This window comes from Camponotus vicinus, unplaced genomic scaffold (genome assembly GCF_025532165.1).
Source record: "Camponotus vicinus isolate PSW18456_S1 unplaced genomic scaffold, iyCamVici1.0 SCAF_3, whole genome shotgun sequence".
Classification (NCBI taxonomy): domain Eukaryota; kingdom Metazoa; phylum Arthropoda; class Insecta; order Hymenoptera; family Formicidae; genus Camponotus; species Camponotus vicinus.
Window position 1 is genome coordinate 19882170 of NW_028141967.1, and position 16805 is coordinate 19898974.

The following is a 16805-nucleotide window of genomic DNA, read 5'->3' on the forward strand; positions in this document are numbered from 1 at the left end:
CGAGAGCTGGTTTGTCGAAACGGGGATCATACGACTTTCTTTGATTACGTTATATAATGTGAGATAGAGCAACGAAACGTGAATTCACGACTGCAACGACTGCGCATTCTCTCCGTGTCATAACTATTACATTGATGAACACGTGTCATGTTATCTTTTCGTAGAATATAATGAAAGATAAGCAAGAAAGAAGTATAAATATCTATATTACATGGTAATATAGACATTTCACGAATCATAAAAGTTTTCCATCTATATTTGAAATTAAAAATAATTAAAATAAATGTATATAAATTCTTTTTTTTTTCAAAGAAAAAAAAGCAACTTAGAAGGACTCCATTTCAAGTTGAATAGAATGGAAAACAGTTTTCGCTATGTAGAAGTCTACTTCTCCGAACACACGGTAGTGTTCAAATATACCGGACAGACTATTTTAAACTACTCATTTCTTCGAATTAAATCATACGAATATCGTATGAATATCAAAGCCAAGGTGAATCAAGGCCGCTAAATGTGGAATCGAATGTGTGGAACCACATTGTAGTAGTTGTAATTCCATCTCGAGTCTATCAAATATTAAATATTATACTTGATTTGTTAGATAATAAATCAATATTACCAAAATTTTTATGAGTCCACTTGGAAATCGATTTTAAAGATGAGAAGCATAAGAAGAAATGTAGAAACACGTAAGACTATTGTTTCCCTCGAAATTATCAATTCACAAGATAAGTAAGAAAATTAATACAATAAAAACTATTTAAAAAAAAATATATAATACACTTGTGAATACTTTTTTACTACATACATATCTCTTATGCTACATTTATGTATCTCGGATGTCATGATACGTATATCCAGTTTCCTTCGGAGGGGACTTTGCAGATATACATGAGAATTACTTCATCGTGTATCTCTAAACGGGAGATACGCACTGATGATACAGCTGATCTCGCCTACAGGCATGGATCGTTCAAGAACAATGGCGAAGATAGAGGGATAGGGTGGCGGGTGTGCTCCGACTTAAGGGTCAGAAAGAATTTCGAAATCGTGTTATGGGAAGAGCGCCGTGGCGGGCCAGCGTGTTTCGTTTCGTTGTTCGTGAGCACGCGGGTGTGCACGAGGGGTATACCTAAAGGGACGAAAGAGAGGGTGGAGACAGCGGGCGCACCACGTCATGCCACCCCGAAAAACCCTCGAGACAGTGCCGTCTTTTGCGAGCAGGCTTTGCAGGCGCGTATAATTTCATCGCGGCGCGCAACCCGACGAGAACAATTTCCTCTTCCACGAAGAGCTGTGTCGTTTATCGGGAAACCGCCCACCTAGACCGATCGGCATGCATGCCTCGTGCAATTCCAAGGAGTAGTTAACGTAATTCCGATGTCGAGCGGATAAGGGCGCATGAAGAAATTCTTTTTAAAGCGATTAAAGGGAACGTCGGTCTCGCTAGCACTCCGGTTTTAACTTTGACTTTGGGTCCTTGGGTATATCATTTAATATAACTTGTTGCAAAAATCACTGAGTATTCTTCGAGAAGAGACGAGTACATAATTTTTTGCATGTCGAACGATCATCCGATAAAATAGTGTATAAATCTCCAATTTGATACGGAGAAATCGCGTTCTGGAAGAGACAATCTCAGAACGACATATCTATAAAAAGTTGAGTCGAACGTAAAATTATAAGCGCAAGGGGAGCACAGTGATCGTATTGTTAACGCAGAGCCGCAATAATGTAGCCGTCGTTTGTCACGTCTGGCGCCTAAGTGCGCACAAAGAGAGGTCTTACGGCAATATCGGTAAACGTTCAATAATTACAATTATTAGTCCGACGATATATTTAGTCGTAATATGCTTGCATCTTGGAAATGCAGTTCTACACGGGATCAATAATTATATCTGCTTGCACAAATGTAATGCATACATATCGCGTGCGTGTGTGATCTCTCGTGTATTTAATATGCTCCATGAAAATAAAAAATTATATAGTAGTAATATTAGAAAATAATTTTATTTATATATGTGAAACTCTTTTTCTGCGATTCTGAAATTATCTATTTCTTTTTCTTGTTACCTATCCCGAATCTAATATTTTTTTAAAATTATAACTTTATTTTTTAGTGTATTTTTTTATTATTATCTCTTATATCCAATATACGTGCATTCCTTTTGAATTATTCTCTATATTGAAACCATATATAATTCTATCTATAATACTGCAATTATACATAGCATTACATTGAAGTCACGAAATACACATCTGCATCTAAAAAATTACACCTATTTATATGTTCCTTCCTTTCAGGGCGTGAAAGAGAGGGTGCGACTCCAGAATACTTAGTTTAAAAATGGAGTTTAGTGATGGATTTAAAACAACTGGTACAATACGCGTTAACATCGTTCCACTTTAATCGAAGGCTCTCCTTGAAAATCGAGAGCCATCATCGTTCAATTAGATTCGTGATACTTGAAGGCGAGACGATGAAATTCGATTGCGCGTCGCTATTGACATTTCACGTCGCATGTACGTAACTAATTTACGATGAAGTAAAATCGGGAAAAAGCAATTCACGGTCTCAACAGACAAGAAACAGGGGGATGGCGATGATGGCGTCTCTCTGACTCACCCTCGCCATCCGGAGAATTATAGGCGTCGAGTGTTCACCTTCTCGTAAAAATTCGGTGATTCTTCTCTATGGATAAGTCCTGAGGAACACGTTTATTATTACGACAAACGTTAAACGCGAGCGTTAATTGCTTTCTCCCGGGAATAGAATAATGCTGGGGTGCCAATGCGTTTACTTCAGACACAAAAAGGATTTTTTCGACTAGATATAAATAGATCATCTTGGACATTTGTCTCATTGTAGTTTTCTAATTTTTTAAACGGGCATCGAGTTCACATGTGGTTACAGATATCGCGAGTATCGCGGTTTTATCGCATTTCTAGACATGCGAGAAGCCGCAAGAAACGTGACTTTACGAGCGTAACTTTTCTCAGCTTTATTCTCGCGATTATTGTACGAACGTCTCCTCATTGCAATCAATAACTCTTTCTCTCTTGCTTGTTTTAAGGAGATACTTAAGAAAGACGGATGACTGCGGAAAATCATCAATTGCGTAATTCTTTTTTTGTTACGTGTGAGGCTCGTGTTATTTTAAATTTTTCTCATAAATAAATTTACGAAAAAATGTATGAAAAAACCTATAATCTATTTCATGGTAGCGATGTTAATTTGTGATTATGTGACATTTTTACGATAGCGAGAATATAGAAGATCAGCGACCTTTTCGGCTCTTTGATCTGCGTCGTAAATTTCAATTAAGACTCGGTTCAAAGACATTTAGTTGTCAAAACTGCAAAATAAAAGATTCGTTTAATTTTTGTTTAATTTGAACCTTTAATATTTAGCTTCTCTCTCTCTCTCTCTTTCTTTCTATCTTTGTCTCACACACACACACACACAATTGTACATTTTCAATGCGGCTAACAGCAGTTGATGGAGCCTGATAGCTTTTTAAAAGTATCTAAATTTAAGAAGTGGCACCACACCCTTCTCCTTCAATACGACGCGTGGCCTGTCTGTCATCTGTGCTTCCTTGTAACGCGGCGATGCGAACGTTGAAATTGGAAGACAGCAAAAGCAATAGAGCGTAGCACAGGAGGACGGCCAGGGGATCCGTGTTAACCAGAACGAGCGACAGAGAGAGACGAAAGGCGACATGCGAAAAAATACTCTCTTGGCACTCAGCTTCGGCAGAGAACGAGATAAATAGCGTGCGTGGGTGCAGCCCGACGATGTCTACGGGCCACACGCCACGTTTCAAGCGGATCGAATGAGCGAACCACGTGAATCTGTGAGGGGGACGACGCGGGAACGCGAGAGAGATCGAGAAAGAAAAAAACGTAAGAGAGCGGAAGAAAGAGGGAGGAGGGAAACACGCCGGTGTGTTACCGAGACGAGGAGAGTTCTTACTCACGTTTTAAGTGCACCGACGACGTTTTAATGGCGCATCAGGTAGGAGTAATGCGCGTCGTCCTTGCGGGATTACTCCGCAGTCCCCTTTGATTGTCGTCTCGCGAGGATATTTATGCGTTGTTGCGATAAATAGAAGAGAGCGCGCGACGAACGGGGAGTGGCAGATGCAGGGGGCATAATTAACGATCGAACCGCGGGGGTGCATAAAGGTCCCGCATGAGTGATATGCATGTGGCTCTCGAAAAATCTCATCTGATTAACGAAGTTGACTATGGCTCAGCTTCGAGCTTTAACGAGCTACTGTGGCAGTTTTGACACGATACATTTTTTCTTTTTTTAATCAGACAATTATCTCGATTTTTCCTCGCCTTTCACCAATTTTTAACTAACAAAATAGAGAAAATGATAAATAAATTGTTCGTTATTCGTTTAATATTCTTATTAACTTCAATAGAAAAAAGAAGAAAAAAATTTAGATTTATGATAACTTTTCATATATTATGAAAAGTAAAAAAAAAGTAAATCGTATCTTAGTGTAAATCACATAATGATTAAATGGCTTATTAATGTATGCATTTCGATCTTGTCTGAAGTTAATCCGCGTTATCAACTTGTGAATTGCCAATTATAAATCATTACAGAGCGCAAATCACTCCGGTACATTGCCAGAGCGCGAGATGCCGAGACCGAGCGCATATCTCATGATTTATACGACGTCGCGTCATTACGCTCACGGGTGGCGAATTACGGACTAACTATAATTTATAGCCAATAAATATGCGCAATGTTGTGCGCGAGCGAGGCTACCGTCATATTCGATGACCGCGACACAATCGATTTAACAATCGAATAGAATAACGATTTATATCAATCTTTGCGGAAAGTACAAAAGAGATATTTCCATCTCTGTCTTCTTAATAGATATCGCAGATGCACTTTCTAGATGGTATATGTAAGAATATATTTACGTAGTGTATTATTATTATATTGATTTCTTTTTAATACCTTGTTATTTTAATGTTTCCATTATTCTACGTATGATTATCCTGTCCATTTATTATAAAAGCAAGTAAAAAGTTGACGTAAAGTTGACGTAACTTTCAATCAATAAGGAAATGATAATGTCAATTATATAATTGTTTCTGCCATAATAATTGCGTTGCAGGGATTTAATCATTCAAGGATCAGTGGTATCCCTTTTTTGGACACATTTTGCGTATGCAAATGATTTAATTCTCGTCTCTCTGTATCGCCGAGTGAAAGAGGAAATTCAGAGATACCCGAATCACATCACAGCATCACACATACAATTAAATTTTAATGCAATGCGTCATGCGCTCATTTATTCGTCTCAACGCCAAAATGAATTAGGAACAAAGCATTCTCAGACATGGAGTAAAAAGATATTATTTCATTGATTTCTGTTATATTTCTGCATCATTACAATTCTTATGCACGCGCGAACATGATTTACTTTAATAAAATACCGAATAAAAGCAGAATTATTTCCAAGCCTTCGATTAACAGTTGGATCTCGTTTCCAGCATGGTTTACTCTGATATGTGGGCATAATAATAAGACTCTTACGGGGGAGAAACGGATGAATCTCGGGAATCCGCCCTACCGGTGCTTTAATAATACACGTGTCTGCGCGTGAACACGTTGCAGGCGCACGACACAGCACGGGGCACGCGATGAATATTTGTCTTATTTTTTCGATAAAAGGGCGTCCTGTTTATTCGTCGCATTTCAGACGAGCCGATCTCGGGCTCCTTTGTAATATCCAACGCGGGGTGATCGTATCGCCATAGATTTTTATGGAAATCGAGACGCATATATATGAGTTACTTGTCGATCGCGAGGACGATCGATCTCAGATAAATTCGTGACCGTTCGTCTCGTTCGGTCGCGCGAAACATATGTATATAAACGATTCCGGATCGATTCATACGCCAGTTCGGCAAGTCGGATGTTGGTAGAAATCGGCTTTAAAGATTACTCCCACGTTGGGGAATCTCTAAAAAATCGAACGGGCGACACACCCAACCGGCTAATGCGGGAATAATGTCCGATAGAAGCAGCAAAAAATATATGCTCATATCGGAGTTTGGCAAAGAACGGAAATAAAACTTGTAGTTTTTTTAGGGAATCTTTTTTCATAGTGTACAATTGGATGCTATTAGAAGAAAGTCGAAAGTCTTTCATCATCGATTCTTTAAGAGAAAAATACGGTTTATTATGCGAAAGATGAAAAAGAAGAAAAATAGAGAAAGCGAATATTCATCTTGAATTGATTCGACTAATACCAGTAGAAACTTTCTCTTTCTGAATTGCTAAACAGGAAGAGATCTATTTATGCATATAGTAGCGGAGTAAAATAAATAAACACAAAACTCAAGGAAGCGAATGTTCATTCTGAATTTTCAAAAATCGAATATGACATCAAATGAATTGCCTCATTGAAAAGCTATTCATTAAATATCTGATGAAAGATCGAAGTCTCAATGAAATTGCAATTCTAATTTTATTTTATATTTGTCTAATAATTTAATTTTGAAAAAAATATTGTAGTTTTTCTGGTATTTATTCTTCTTAATACCATTAACAAACTTTCTCGTATAAAAGACATGTATCTAACGAGGGTGCAAAAATGGTCGAATCCGATCTATCTTATACTAAGAGTGCTACCGAAAAATTTCCCTCAAATTAAAGCACTCTCTGACATGTTTCATTCTCTCGTTTCTCTACATTTATATATCCCGTACACTTAACAGGATCGACGAGGATCTATCGCGTTCTATCGTTTCATACCTGGTGAGACAGCAAGCGCGAGGAAGGCAGCTGCGGCAGCGACGAAGAGTATCCTGAGCGCGTTTCCCGAGCCGCGTCGTCTTCTGCCCGGCCTCCTCTGCACGGCGCGACAGTAGCAGGAATCGTCATTGCGATACACCCTCGTCGTGGAGTCGGACGGTCGGTGGGGTTGCACGTCGAGGACGATGTAGGCCTCTTCCTCCTCGTCCTCCTCCTCCTCCTCCTCCTCCTCCTCTCCGTAGGGCCCTTCCTCGCCGTCGGCGTCCTCGGGCAGGTCGGCGGCCGCCGTTGCGCGTCGTCGACGCGGCGATCTTGCCCGGCGCGAGTCGCCGGCACTGCGGTTGCCGCCGCCGCTGCCGGCACGGTCGATCGCCGGCTCGCCTCGATACATGGCCTGCGGATGCAGCAACGACGACGGTGGCCAGCAACGTGCCACCGGGGTCGGCTGCGCTCGTCAACGTATCCTACCCGCGGTGGCCGCGACTACACCCACGCCAGTACTACCTGCGGCGGCCCGGTCCCTCACCCCGCCTGCGACACCGTGCGACCTGGCGACACGATCGCTGCTGCGAGGCATTACCGCGACCTGGGCCGTCCGAGCCGAGCCACCACCAGCCCCACTAGGCACACGTAGCACCAACCAACCGATCAACCACTGACTACTTCCTTCGGTCTCTCCGCAGTGGTTGCTTCCTCCGCGATCTCTCCGCTCTTCCGATCGCAACCTGGTCACTAATCTGTATCCCGTCGGCCGATGGGACGGTTGAATTATCTGGGAGTACTTTTCGCGAAATGATATAGCGATAGTTACTTCGATAAAGTCCGTTTCGCGAGGACGCGCTCCGTTTCGTTCGACGTCAGGACGACGACCCTTGACGACGCGCCGCTGCTCTTTTCACGTGACACACGTCGCGGAGTGTCGCGTAGTATATCGCGATGCGCGTGATGACGGTGAAGGCCTCGAGAAATCCGCGTATTATATCCGCCGCGTCGGAGGGAAAAAGAAGCCCTCTAAGCGAAAGCGCGCGTTGTGTATTAACGATGACACGCGGAAAGAAAGAAGGGTTCGATTGTCTCTGTCCCTGTCTCTTTCTACACCCTCTCTTCCTATCTTTCGACCGTCTTTTATCCCCTTGCCTTCTCTATACGAGGCTCGACGACCACCTTTGCTCGCACGACGGGGAACGACCACCAAGCGCCATCGAATACCTTCTTTCGCCACTCTTTTTGTCGAAAAACCAATGATCGACTACCGCAGTTGTCCAGCGCGCCCGGACACTACCACCGTCCGGTAGGAAGTGTCGGCTGCCACGAGGTGGACATCTCTGCGAGGTCTTGCCAGCGGTAGCGGTGGTGGTGGCGGTGGTGGCGGTGGCGGCGGCGGCGGCGGCGGCAATAGCGGCGGTAGTAGTACCGGTGGTAGTGGTAGCACCGTAAAGGCGGTAGTAGCGGCGATGGCAGCTGCAGCTGATGGTGCACCGATGCATCGAGCAACTGCGCTTCGCTCGTGCACGGTGGTCCCGAGTTTAATTTATTCGGACAGCGAACACGGGCAATCGGTAGTCTAGCAGTCGTCTAGCAATCGTCTACCCGATATAAGAGGGTTTCTTCCCTCTCTCGCATAAAATTAAAATATAGTTTGCGGTCGCGACCCTTCCACGACGGCCTAGATAGATAATCCAACCCCTTCGGCTAGAGTCTCTCTTCGCGTAGAGGTCCGTTCTCTCCGTCTCTATCTATCTCCCTCCTCACGTTATAGTTATAGCTCGGGTCCCCTGTCGCAGAAGAGCAGACCGATCCGTCACCGCGAACTCTCGCTCGCGCACTGCCGTGGCTCTTTCGCTCCACTGACTGGGGGATAACGCGCCGGCTGCCAGCAGGCCAGGCAGTGGCGAAGCTCTCTAGTACACGGCCAGCTACTAAGCAGCACCACGCACGACGGGCAGCCTCACGACTGTCCTCGACTGCCGTAAGTGTGTGTCTGCTGCTCGCCCGCCCGTGTCGTGTCGGCTCGGCTCGGCGCGGCGCGACGCGGCGCGACCTCGCGCGCAGGCGGCGTCGGCGTCGGCATCGGCGTCGGCGTGCGTCGAGCGGAACGGCGACGACGCCGTTAGTCGGCGTAGCTGCGAGCGAGCGGACGCCGGCTAAGGCAGAGACGGCGCGGGCGGCTCTCTCCTCGCTCTCTCTCTCTCTCTCTCTCTCTCTCTCTCTCTCTCTCTCTCTCTCTGGGACCAACGACGTCGGTGGTGGAGGCGGCGGCGGCAGCAGCGCCGCCGCGACGACGACGTCGCGATGGTCCCGCGGAGGAGCGCCCCGTCGATGCCATCGGCCTGGCCGAAATCGATGCCCCGCAACGCGGCGTCTGAAACGCGGCACCCCCGTCGACCTGTGCCACACACCACGGCTACACACACGCCTTACCCCCGACGCGAATATACCGGGTGTCCCATTTTGCCTCGGGGCGCTCCTTGATTCGTTACAAGGATACCGCTCTTCTTTACTTTTATTCTACTTGAAGCTTCATTGTAATTTAAAATATCTTCTTACATGTATGCAATATATTAAAAGAAAATTCTAAACGCATCGGAAATTTAAAAATACATGGAATATAGCTTGAATAAAATACACTCCAATCATATCATTTAAAGTAATTTAGATAGAAATAGAAAATAAAGTAGATTGAGATTAATGTTCTAATGTTCGCTTTTTAGAACTAAAAGCGCGACATATCTTGTATACACACAACCCTGCGCATGAAAGATCATAAATACTGTTCCGTCAATGTATACTAAACAAATATAAATATATGTACATTTATATCCACGTGCAAATTTGGTCACGTGTATATGTATGTTAGTATTATACAGGCATGCGGCAATGCTGTGTACGCTGTCAAACACCGAGAGATGTAGACATAAATAAGTAATCGAACTCGAAGGCATGTACAAATATATAGATATGTTGAAAGTGTTGAACAGGAGAGAAAGAGAGAGACGTGCCCGAAAGAGACGAGGTCTTGCGGAAGAAATTTCCTTTGATTTATCAGTTGCCTTTTAGTTCCTTAAAATATGCATTGGCTCATTTTATATATTGAGCATATTACTCGAAAGAAATATAGAATCAACTCTATATTTCTCAAATTGGAAAGGCATCTGCAAATAGATATAAAAGGGATGTATACAAATCATGCAAATCATTTTTTTTTCTTAAATTATAGATTCTTGAACGAATTCAGGATCCGCTTGTATATGGTTCGCCTTTCGATACATTTAGAGATAAATAACAAATGACCCCTTATTTTTTCTTTCCTAAAACAAATAATGCGCGCGTATGCGGGTAATAAATATATGTCGATTAGTAGTATTTATCGAGTCCAGAGTTTGCGAATAAGTTATTCTTTCATTTTTATCATATCACATGAATATGTATATAGGTAGGTACCTTGATAGGATTTTCTGAAACTATAGCAACCCTGCACAAGGTAATAAAGTGCCAAGTGGAGAACAAAATGCAACTGCATTTTGACACGATTGCATGTGCTACTACGACGAATCTGTATATATCTGTATAAGACTGTTTGTGTATTAGTTTTCACAAATAATTTATATTTTTATAATAGTTTTTCAATTAATCCATTCAATTAATCCTTTTATAATATAAGTATAATTTTTGTTCTATGCATTTTTTTACTTCACAATAATATTGTAAATTTTTACATATGTACATTATTTCATATATATACTTAAAAATCGTAGTTATTATCTGTATCTGACAACTATAATCTTATTTGACGATTCTTGCAGTTCGTCGACTACAATTTCTTTTTATTATTTTGCGTATTTTTGGCAAAGTTCATGCTGTATAAAAACTGCTGCTTGCAAAGTGCTTTTGAATTAACAAGGATTTCATCTTTAACTGAGAATTCTTGTGTGTGTGATTGCGTGAAACATTGCCAGCAAGCATACCACATTTGTGATAAATTTTACATTTTCCTCCGACTTGCATTTCTTATCAGAATAAATTAGAGAATAATCTGATTCGTAATTGAGCTAAGTGATGTACTTAATCACAAACAAAATAAAATAATTTTTGTAACTGTTGATTCATGTATATTTGTGAAAAAAGAATAGTTCTTTTTATAGCTTCTATTTATATCTTATCGGAGTATTATATTCTTCCATAAATTCCGATTCTCTTAAGGAAATTAATAACTTGATGTTAAACGATTACAAAAATGTCAAACAATATCTTGACAGTTTAACAAAAAAGAATACTCCGACATATTACACAAATTATTATCAATTATTATCACTATTCGCAGTTGCATTTCCCGGTTAAAATCGGGCTTCCAAAATTCGCATGGGACCACCGTCGTGCCGGCGAGAGTCAATAGACTCCTCCATTGCGGCAGATGTGCGTATCGATTTCAAGTCGATTCGCGCGTGTCCCCGAACGAACGCGATGTCGCGCGCCTTGCTCTTTGAGACGCCGGCGGTTCCTCGTTACATTGCGTATCCTGCCTTCGTGCTGCTTCGTCCACGCACCACGTTGCGGCTGCGTCGGCGGCATCGTCGTCGACCAGCAGGCACACGCAGCGCGAAGCAGGGGGTTTCGCAGGGGGAGCACCTGGAGGGTAATCCACCGCGTGGCCGGCATCACCCTCGCCAGGTGGCTGCAACTTGTTGTTGCGGGACCCCGCGGACCTACGTGTAGGCCTTCTCCCTCGTTTATGTCTCCCTCCTTCCCTCCTCGTCCTCCCTTTTGCAGTTGATTGATCCCCGTGTGTATAGAGATGCACTTATGGATCAACATTTCCATTTTCGCGAAGTAGCGAAGAGATCGCAAATTCCCATTTTCAAACGGAAAATTGGTTTTTGCAGGAGGGGAAGCGGAGAGGAGCGGTGTAGAAACAGATGCGAGATAGACTACGATTGTGATGGACTGTTGCGGCAAATATTACATTGCATCGCAGCAAACGTGAAATTACACACATTATAGTGAAATTTTTCTCCACTTTATTTCTTACTTTTGATGTTTTATACATGTGTTTTTTTTTAAATAAAATAAAAAAATAATCGTTTTTACATTCGATAATTAATGTCCCATCGTTCTTCCGCTTTCCAACGTTAATTTAATTTGGCTTCTCTCTCTTTGCTAACATTTTTCTATAAATGATTTTACATCGTATTTTAAATCATCGCAAAAATAAATAAAAATAAATCGTTGCGGTTGAGGACGGAAAACTCGAAAAAGGACAGCTGCTTTCACGCATAATTTACGATACCGTTACTCCGAAATTTCTTCTCGGAGTACGACGAGGATCGCACTGTTGTTCGCGTTGAAAGAAATGCGTGAATTTTCGTGTCACGCGAGCAATCTTCCCAAAAGAAATGTTTTCAGTGGATACTCTTAGAAAGACACGCGCCACAATGTCTATCATTCCTTTCTTTCAACTTTTACAGCCGTCGACTTTTCGATTGCTAGTGTAAGAAACGCGTTTCTTGTAATATAAGACTAGATATCTCACCTTTTCATCCCTTTCGAAATCTAAAATGTTTACGTATATATCTGATAATCTGTTCATTTCATGCAATTGTTAACTATGTAATATAAATCACCAATTATTTGAGCTAATAATTGCTGCATTATTCGAGAAAGTACGTTCAATTATTAAAAAATCGTGTTTTGTCGCGATTCGCGTGTACCCGCATTGTTATCATTGTCGTGTGATAACGAGATTATATAAATTTCCTGTTTTTACCGTAAAAATATACACATGTTAATGATGTATTACAATAATGAATATCCAAATAGAGCAATATATTTTAAATAGGAGATCATTTGTTTGCAATTAATTCAACAATCCGAAATGTCTCGATAAAACCTATAGCTTCTTTGTATTATTAATTAAGTAATAACTAATAAATTTTCTTTCGATAGACTTCCTCTCAAAGCTTTCAGAGAAAATGAAGCGATTGACGAGATTCATTCGGATATCGATGCAACACGAAGAAGAAGTCAAATCGCGATGTCAAATCACGCGAATACATCTTTTGTAGAATATTCGTGAACAATTTAATATCTGCGAAACAATTTAATATGTGTGAACGAGTCAGATTCCGGCATCATTTTTCAAGTGGATGATATTTTAATCCGAAGACTGAGAAGCATTCCGATCATCCTTTTAGAGACAATCACGAGAGAGAGACGGAGGAGAATTATGCGTCGGGGGTTACTGATACATAAGTGGGACACTCGCGAAAGGGGTTAGTTCCCTCTCCTACGCACTGTAACAATGGTAAAACTTGAAACGACACCGTCGTCGGACTTGGCTTCCGGCCATTTCCCGGCTATCGATCCGTAAAGCGTTACGGCAAAGCTGTTCCACGTGCAATTATTAGGTGTATCGTGTATATAACACTCCTACTTGCTTCATATACCAGGAACCGGAAGATACATCACCCTTGCTTCGCAAAGACGCTTCGCGAGATTTATGCGTAGCCTGTGTAAGTGGATTGGTTACGTAACTGATTACGCTAACTACGCTCGTCGACGCCCGTTACTCGCGTTTAAAGTACTCGTTAAATCGATAGTCGATCGTATTCAGTCACAATATTTTCTGACGAGTAACATTGCAAATTAATTAACTAATTCGATAATTGATGTTCTAAAATTGCTCTCGAGTATTTCATGATCTTAATGCATTTATGCACAATAGCATGATGTTAAAATATTATGTAATCTCTATATTGACATTAATAAATATTACATTAATATATCTTTGTACAACTGTGTATGGAAAAGAAATATCGGCGCTATTCTTAGCGCGAGATAAATCGGTGTGAACGACTCCAGGTGCATGTACCGAGGAAACCCCTCACAAACCCGTAGCCGGTGAACAGTCAAACACACAGATAGGTATACGACCGGAATCGACCCTAATGCGAGCACAAACGTGAACTAATAGCGCCGCTGCAATAACGAAATTGCACGTGACACGTGAAATTTGCAGTTACGTTCTCTTTGCGATGCATCCATCGACCCAGAAATCTTTTCAACAACGCAAACAACGTCAATGTCGCTCTCTTCTCTCACCATCGGAAACGGTTTTCGTGTTGGTCGTTTGGCATTAGAGCGAGACCACGAAGAGGCAGATTTGTATAACTCTCATCATCATAATGCATTTCGGTCAGGTCAGGTGTAAGGAACGGTCCGTGAGAGTCCGCCCTACATGAGTACGACGCGAGCATACGTTTCTACGTATGCGTGGAATCGATAACTGGGAATTAGTCTGCCTGGCTGTCTCCCAGAACTAAATGCGAACACGCGGCGGGAGAAAAATTTAGTCGATCGCCCTTGGGAACCGACATATTCACGCGAGTTCCATTTATTACTGTTGCAAATATCGATAATCGATTTCATTTGCCATTTTATTTGCTATTTTATTTGCCATTTTTCCCAACCATGATATCAAAAAAGTTAATTTTTTATTCATATAAACCTTTTGTGTAAAAAATGAAGGTAATGATTTTTTTTAATAGGATTGTTTTTCTTCTTCATCGTCAATATTATCGTTATTAGTGAAAAAGATATTGGGACGTGTAACAAATAAGATGTAGCTTTAAGTAATAATAATGATGCTGAAGAACTTTTTCCTCCCAAGAGAAATATATATAAATTATAATATATATTATATTAATGAACTTAGGACATTCTTTGAAATGTAAATATTCAATCTAATGAGAACGATTAATTCAAATGATTATGATGAAAATAAAACCAAATATTTAAAGAAACATCAAGTGTAAGAATACTAAAATTAACTAAAAATTATGCAGAAATTTAATGAGAAAAAAAGAATTTAATTATTTGTTTTTCTATATTTCTCTTTCTACGGATAATCGATAATTTAGCGCAATGAAATATTTAAGAATTATTCTTTCAACTATGAATTTGACAAAGTTTTTAATTTTTGGAAAAAAAATATAGCTTCTCTGCTAATTATCATAATTATGAAATATTTCTAATAATATTTCTAATAATATACATTTTTGTTTGAGTTATTTCTCACAAATTTTATGGCAATATATTGAATTAATTACGAGAAGCTGCTTTAAATTTTACCACCCTCGCATCATAAGGCACATATACAAAAATACTATCTTTTGTTTCTAGAGATGCCATATCAAATATCTGAAATTGATTAAAAAATCCGAAGAGAAACAATTTTATTACGAAATTATACTAATCTTAATGGTTCATCAATATGAACCGTATATCCCTCTTTCTCTCTTTCTCATTTTCGCTTGTTCTAATATACCATATGCGCTCGAAGATATTGCACCCATGATGAACACACGCGTAAAGAACATTAACCGTCAGGGTAGGGGTGGCAAAGTAAACGCGGCAGAACAAACGAAAATGTGCCCGCACAAGAGGCCAGTCTGTGAGAAGGAGAGAAAGGGAGACGGAGACAATGTCACTATAGCCGGTACCGAGGATCAATACGTCACGAACACGGTCACAACTATTCGTGCATACATGCGAGACTGCGCCCTTACTGACCATCACACTCTGAGATAACTTCTGCAGATTATATATTATATAATCGTATGCACATATTATTGAAAACAAACTGACTTGCCTTCTACACGTGATACACAAAATTAATCGTCTCGCGAGATCAAAAAGTATGCATTATGTTAATATACGAGATGGATTCGGAACGCATCGGAAATACGCACAGCCTCTCTTTCTCAAATTTATAAAATTTATTCTTATGTATATATTTTTTTTCTCATACTTAACTCTATGATAAATATTTGCGATGTTCGTGCATTGTAAATTACAGATAAATTTCCTATTAAAGAGATTTTCTTTTTTAGTATATCACGATAATGTAACGAAACAGATTCTCAAAAAACTATTTATCTTTGTTCGTCATTACTGGAGGCTATAACCTTTTTAACTACGATTAGAAAAAAGTCTTTAATAAAAGTTATATATTATATTGTTATAGATATACTGGCAATCTCCCTTTTCTAATTCATCTGTCATTTTTTAACTGTATTTTCATTATTAAAATCATTTTCTTCAATTGTTACTTAAAGCTACATTTTTTTAAAAATATATAGCTACACTATGGTACGAATTTTCGAGATTAAACTTTCAAATTATAAATCCAAATCATAAATTATGATAGCTGAGAAATAATTCTCTTATTATAACTGCTAAACAAAATAGTAAAAGAAAATTGGAAGCATAATGCATGTGTATAAATATTATGTTTACATAAAATAACCTAAAGATATAAAAATAATGCTATGCTGATACATTTAGTATGTAAAAAGTATTTCTTATCAACTATTTTAAGCCCACTGATTAATGCCCACATTTGCTCTATACAATGATATCTTATTTCAATCTCAGTTTCTTACAAAAATAAAATTGGAAACTGACATTTTTCTACTTGAAACTAAATATAATATTGCCATATATCTTACAAAAAATATTTACTTAAAAATTCTTAAAATTCTTTCTTATTCTTAAAAAATATTTCTTTCAATATTATTTGCCTTCTGTTTTAATAAATGTAGTACAATAATTGTAAAATAGTATAACTTTGTAAAATCAAGAATAATTTTGTTTCTAAAGATGGGATTTTTTTCTCTCATACTTTCATTCTTATCCTGCATTTTATTTTTTTCTCAAAATGTCAGTTGCCATGTTTATGCCATGTATATGCTTCCATTTATCGCACTTGTAGTAAAGTTTACCAAACTTTGAAACTTACAGCACAAATGTCTGCTTGATACAGGGTCTTTTCTAGTTGAAAAAATCTTCAACTTCCGCTAACTCCCTTGCTCGTGCTTGTTGATGGGCCCACCGAGCTTCTGCGAGCTTATCACTTAATCCCCATTTGTCATGATACACGCGTTGACCGCAACTTGGACATTTCTTACCCCCTAACAAAAAAGTAGACAAAAATTAAGGAGCAATAAAAATTTGTTTAAAT

The 16805-nt window shown here is 39.9% G+C and overlaps 2 protein-coding genes across 9 annotated transcripts in view; both read right to left on the reverse strand.

The window, feature by feature from the left end:
• LOC145967815 (protein kinase C-binding protein NELL1) overlaps positions 1–8749 on the reverse strand; it is a 63858-nt gene extending 55109 nt beyond the window's left edge. For all 7 annotated transcript variants that reach the window (XM_083092797.1, XM_083092796.1, XM_083092795.1 and 4 more), the window contains exon 1: positions 6791–8749. In XM_083092797.1, the coding sequence (XP_082948923.1) occupies positions 6791–7181 (391 nt within the window). In that variant the 5' untranslated portion in view covers positions 7182–8749. The remainder of the gene's footprint in view (positions 1–6790) is intronic.
• LOC145967818 (uncharacterized) overlaps positions 1–16805 on the reverse strand; it is a 34273-nt gene that overhangs the window by 15865 nt on the left and 1603 nt on the right. The window contains exon 6 of one of the 2 annotated variants that reach the window (XM_083092804.1): positions 16584–16755. In XM_083092804.1, coding sequence (XP_082948930.1) covers positions 16616–16755 — 140 coding nt within the window. In that variant the 3' untranslated portion in view covers positions 16584–16615. Of the gene's footprint in view, positions 1–11788; positions 16756–16805 lie in introns of those variants that run through there. The other variant, XM_083092803.1, reaches the window with a different exon arrangement.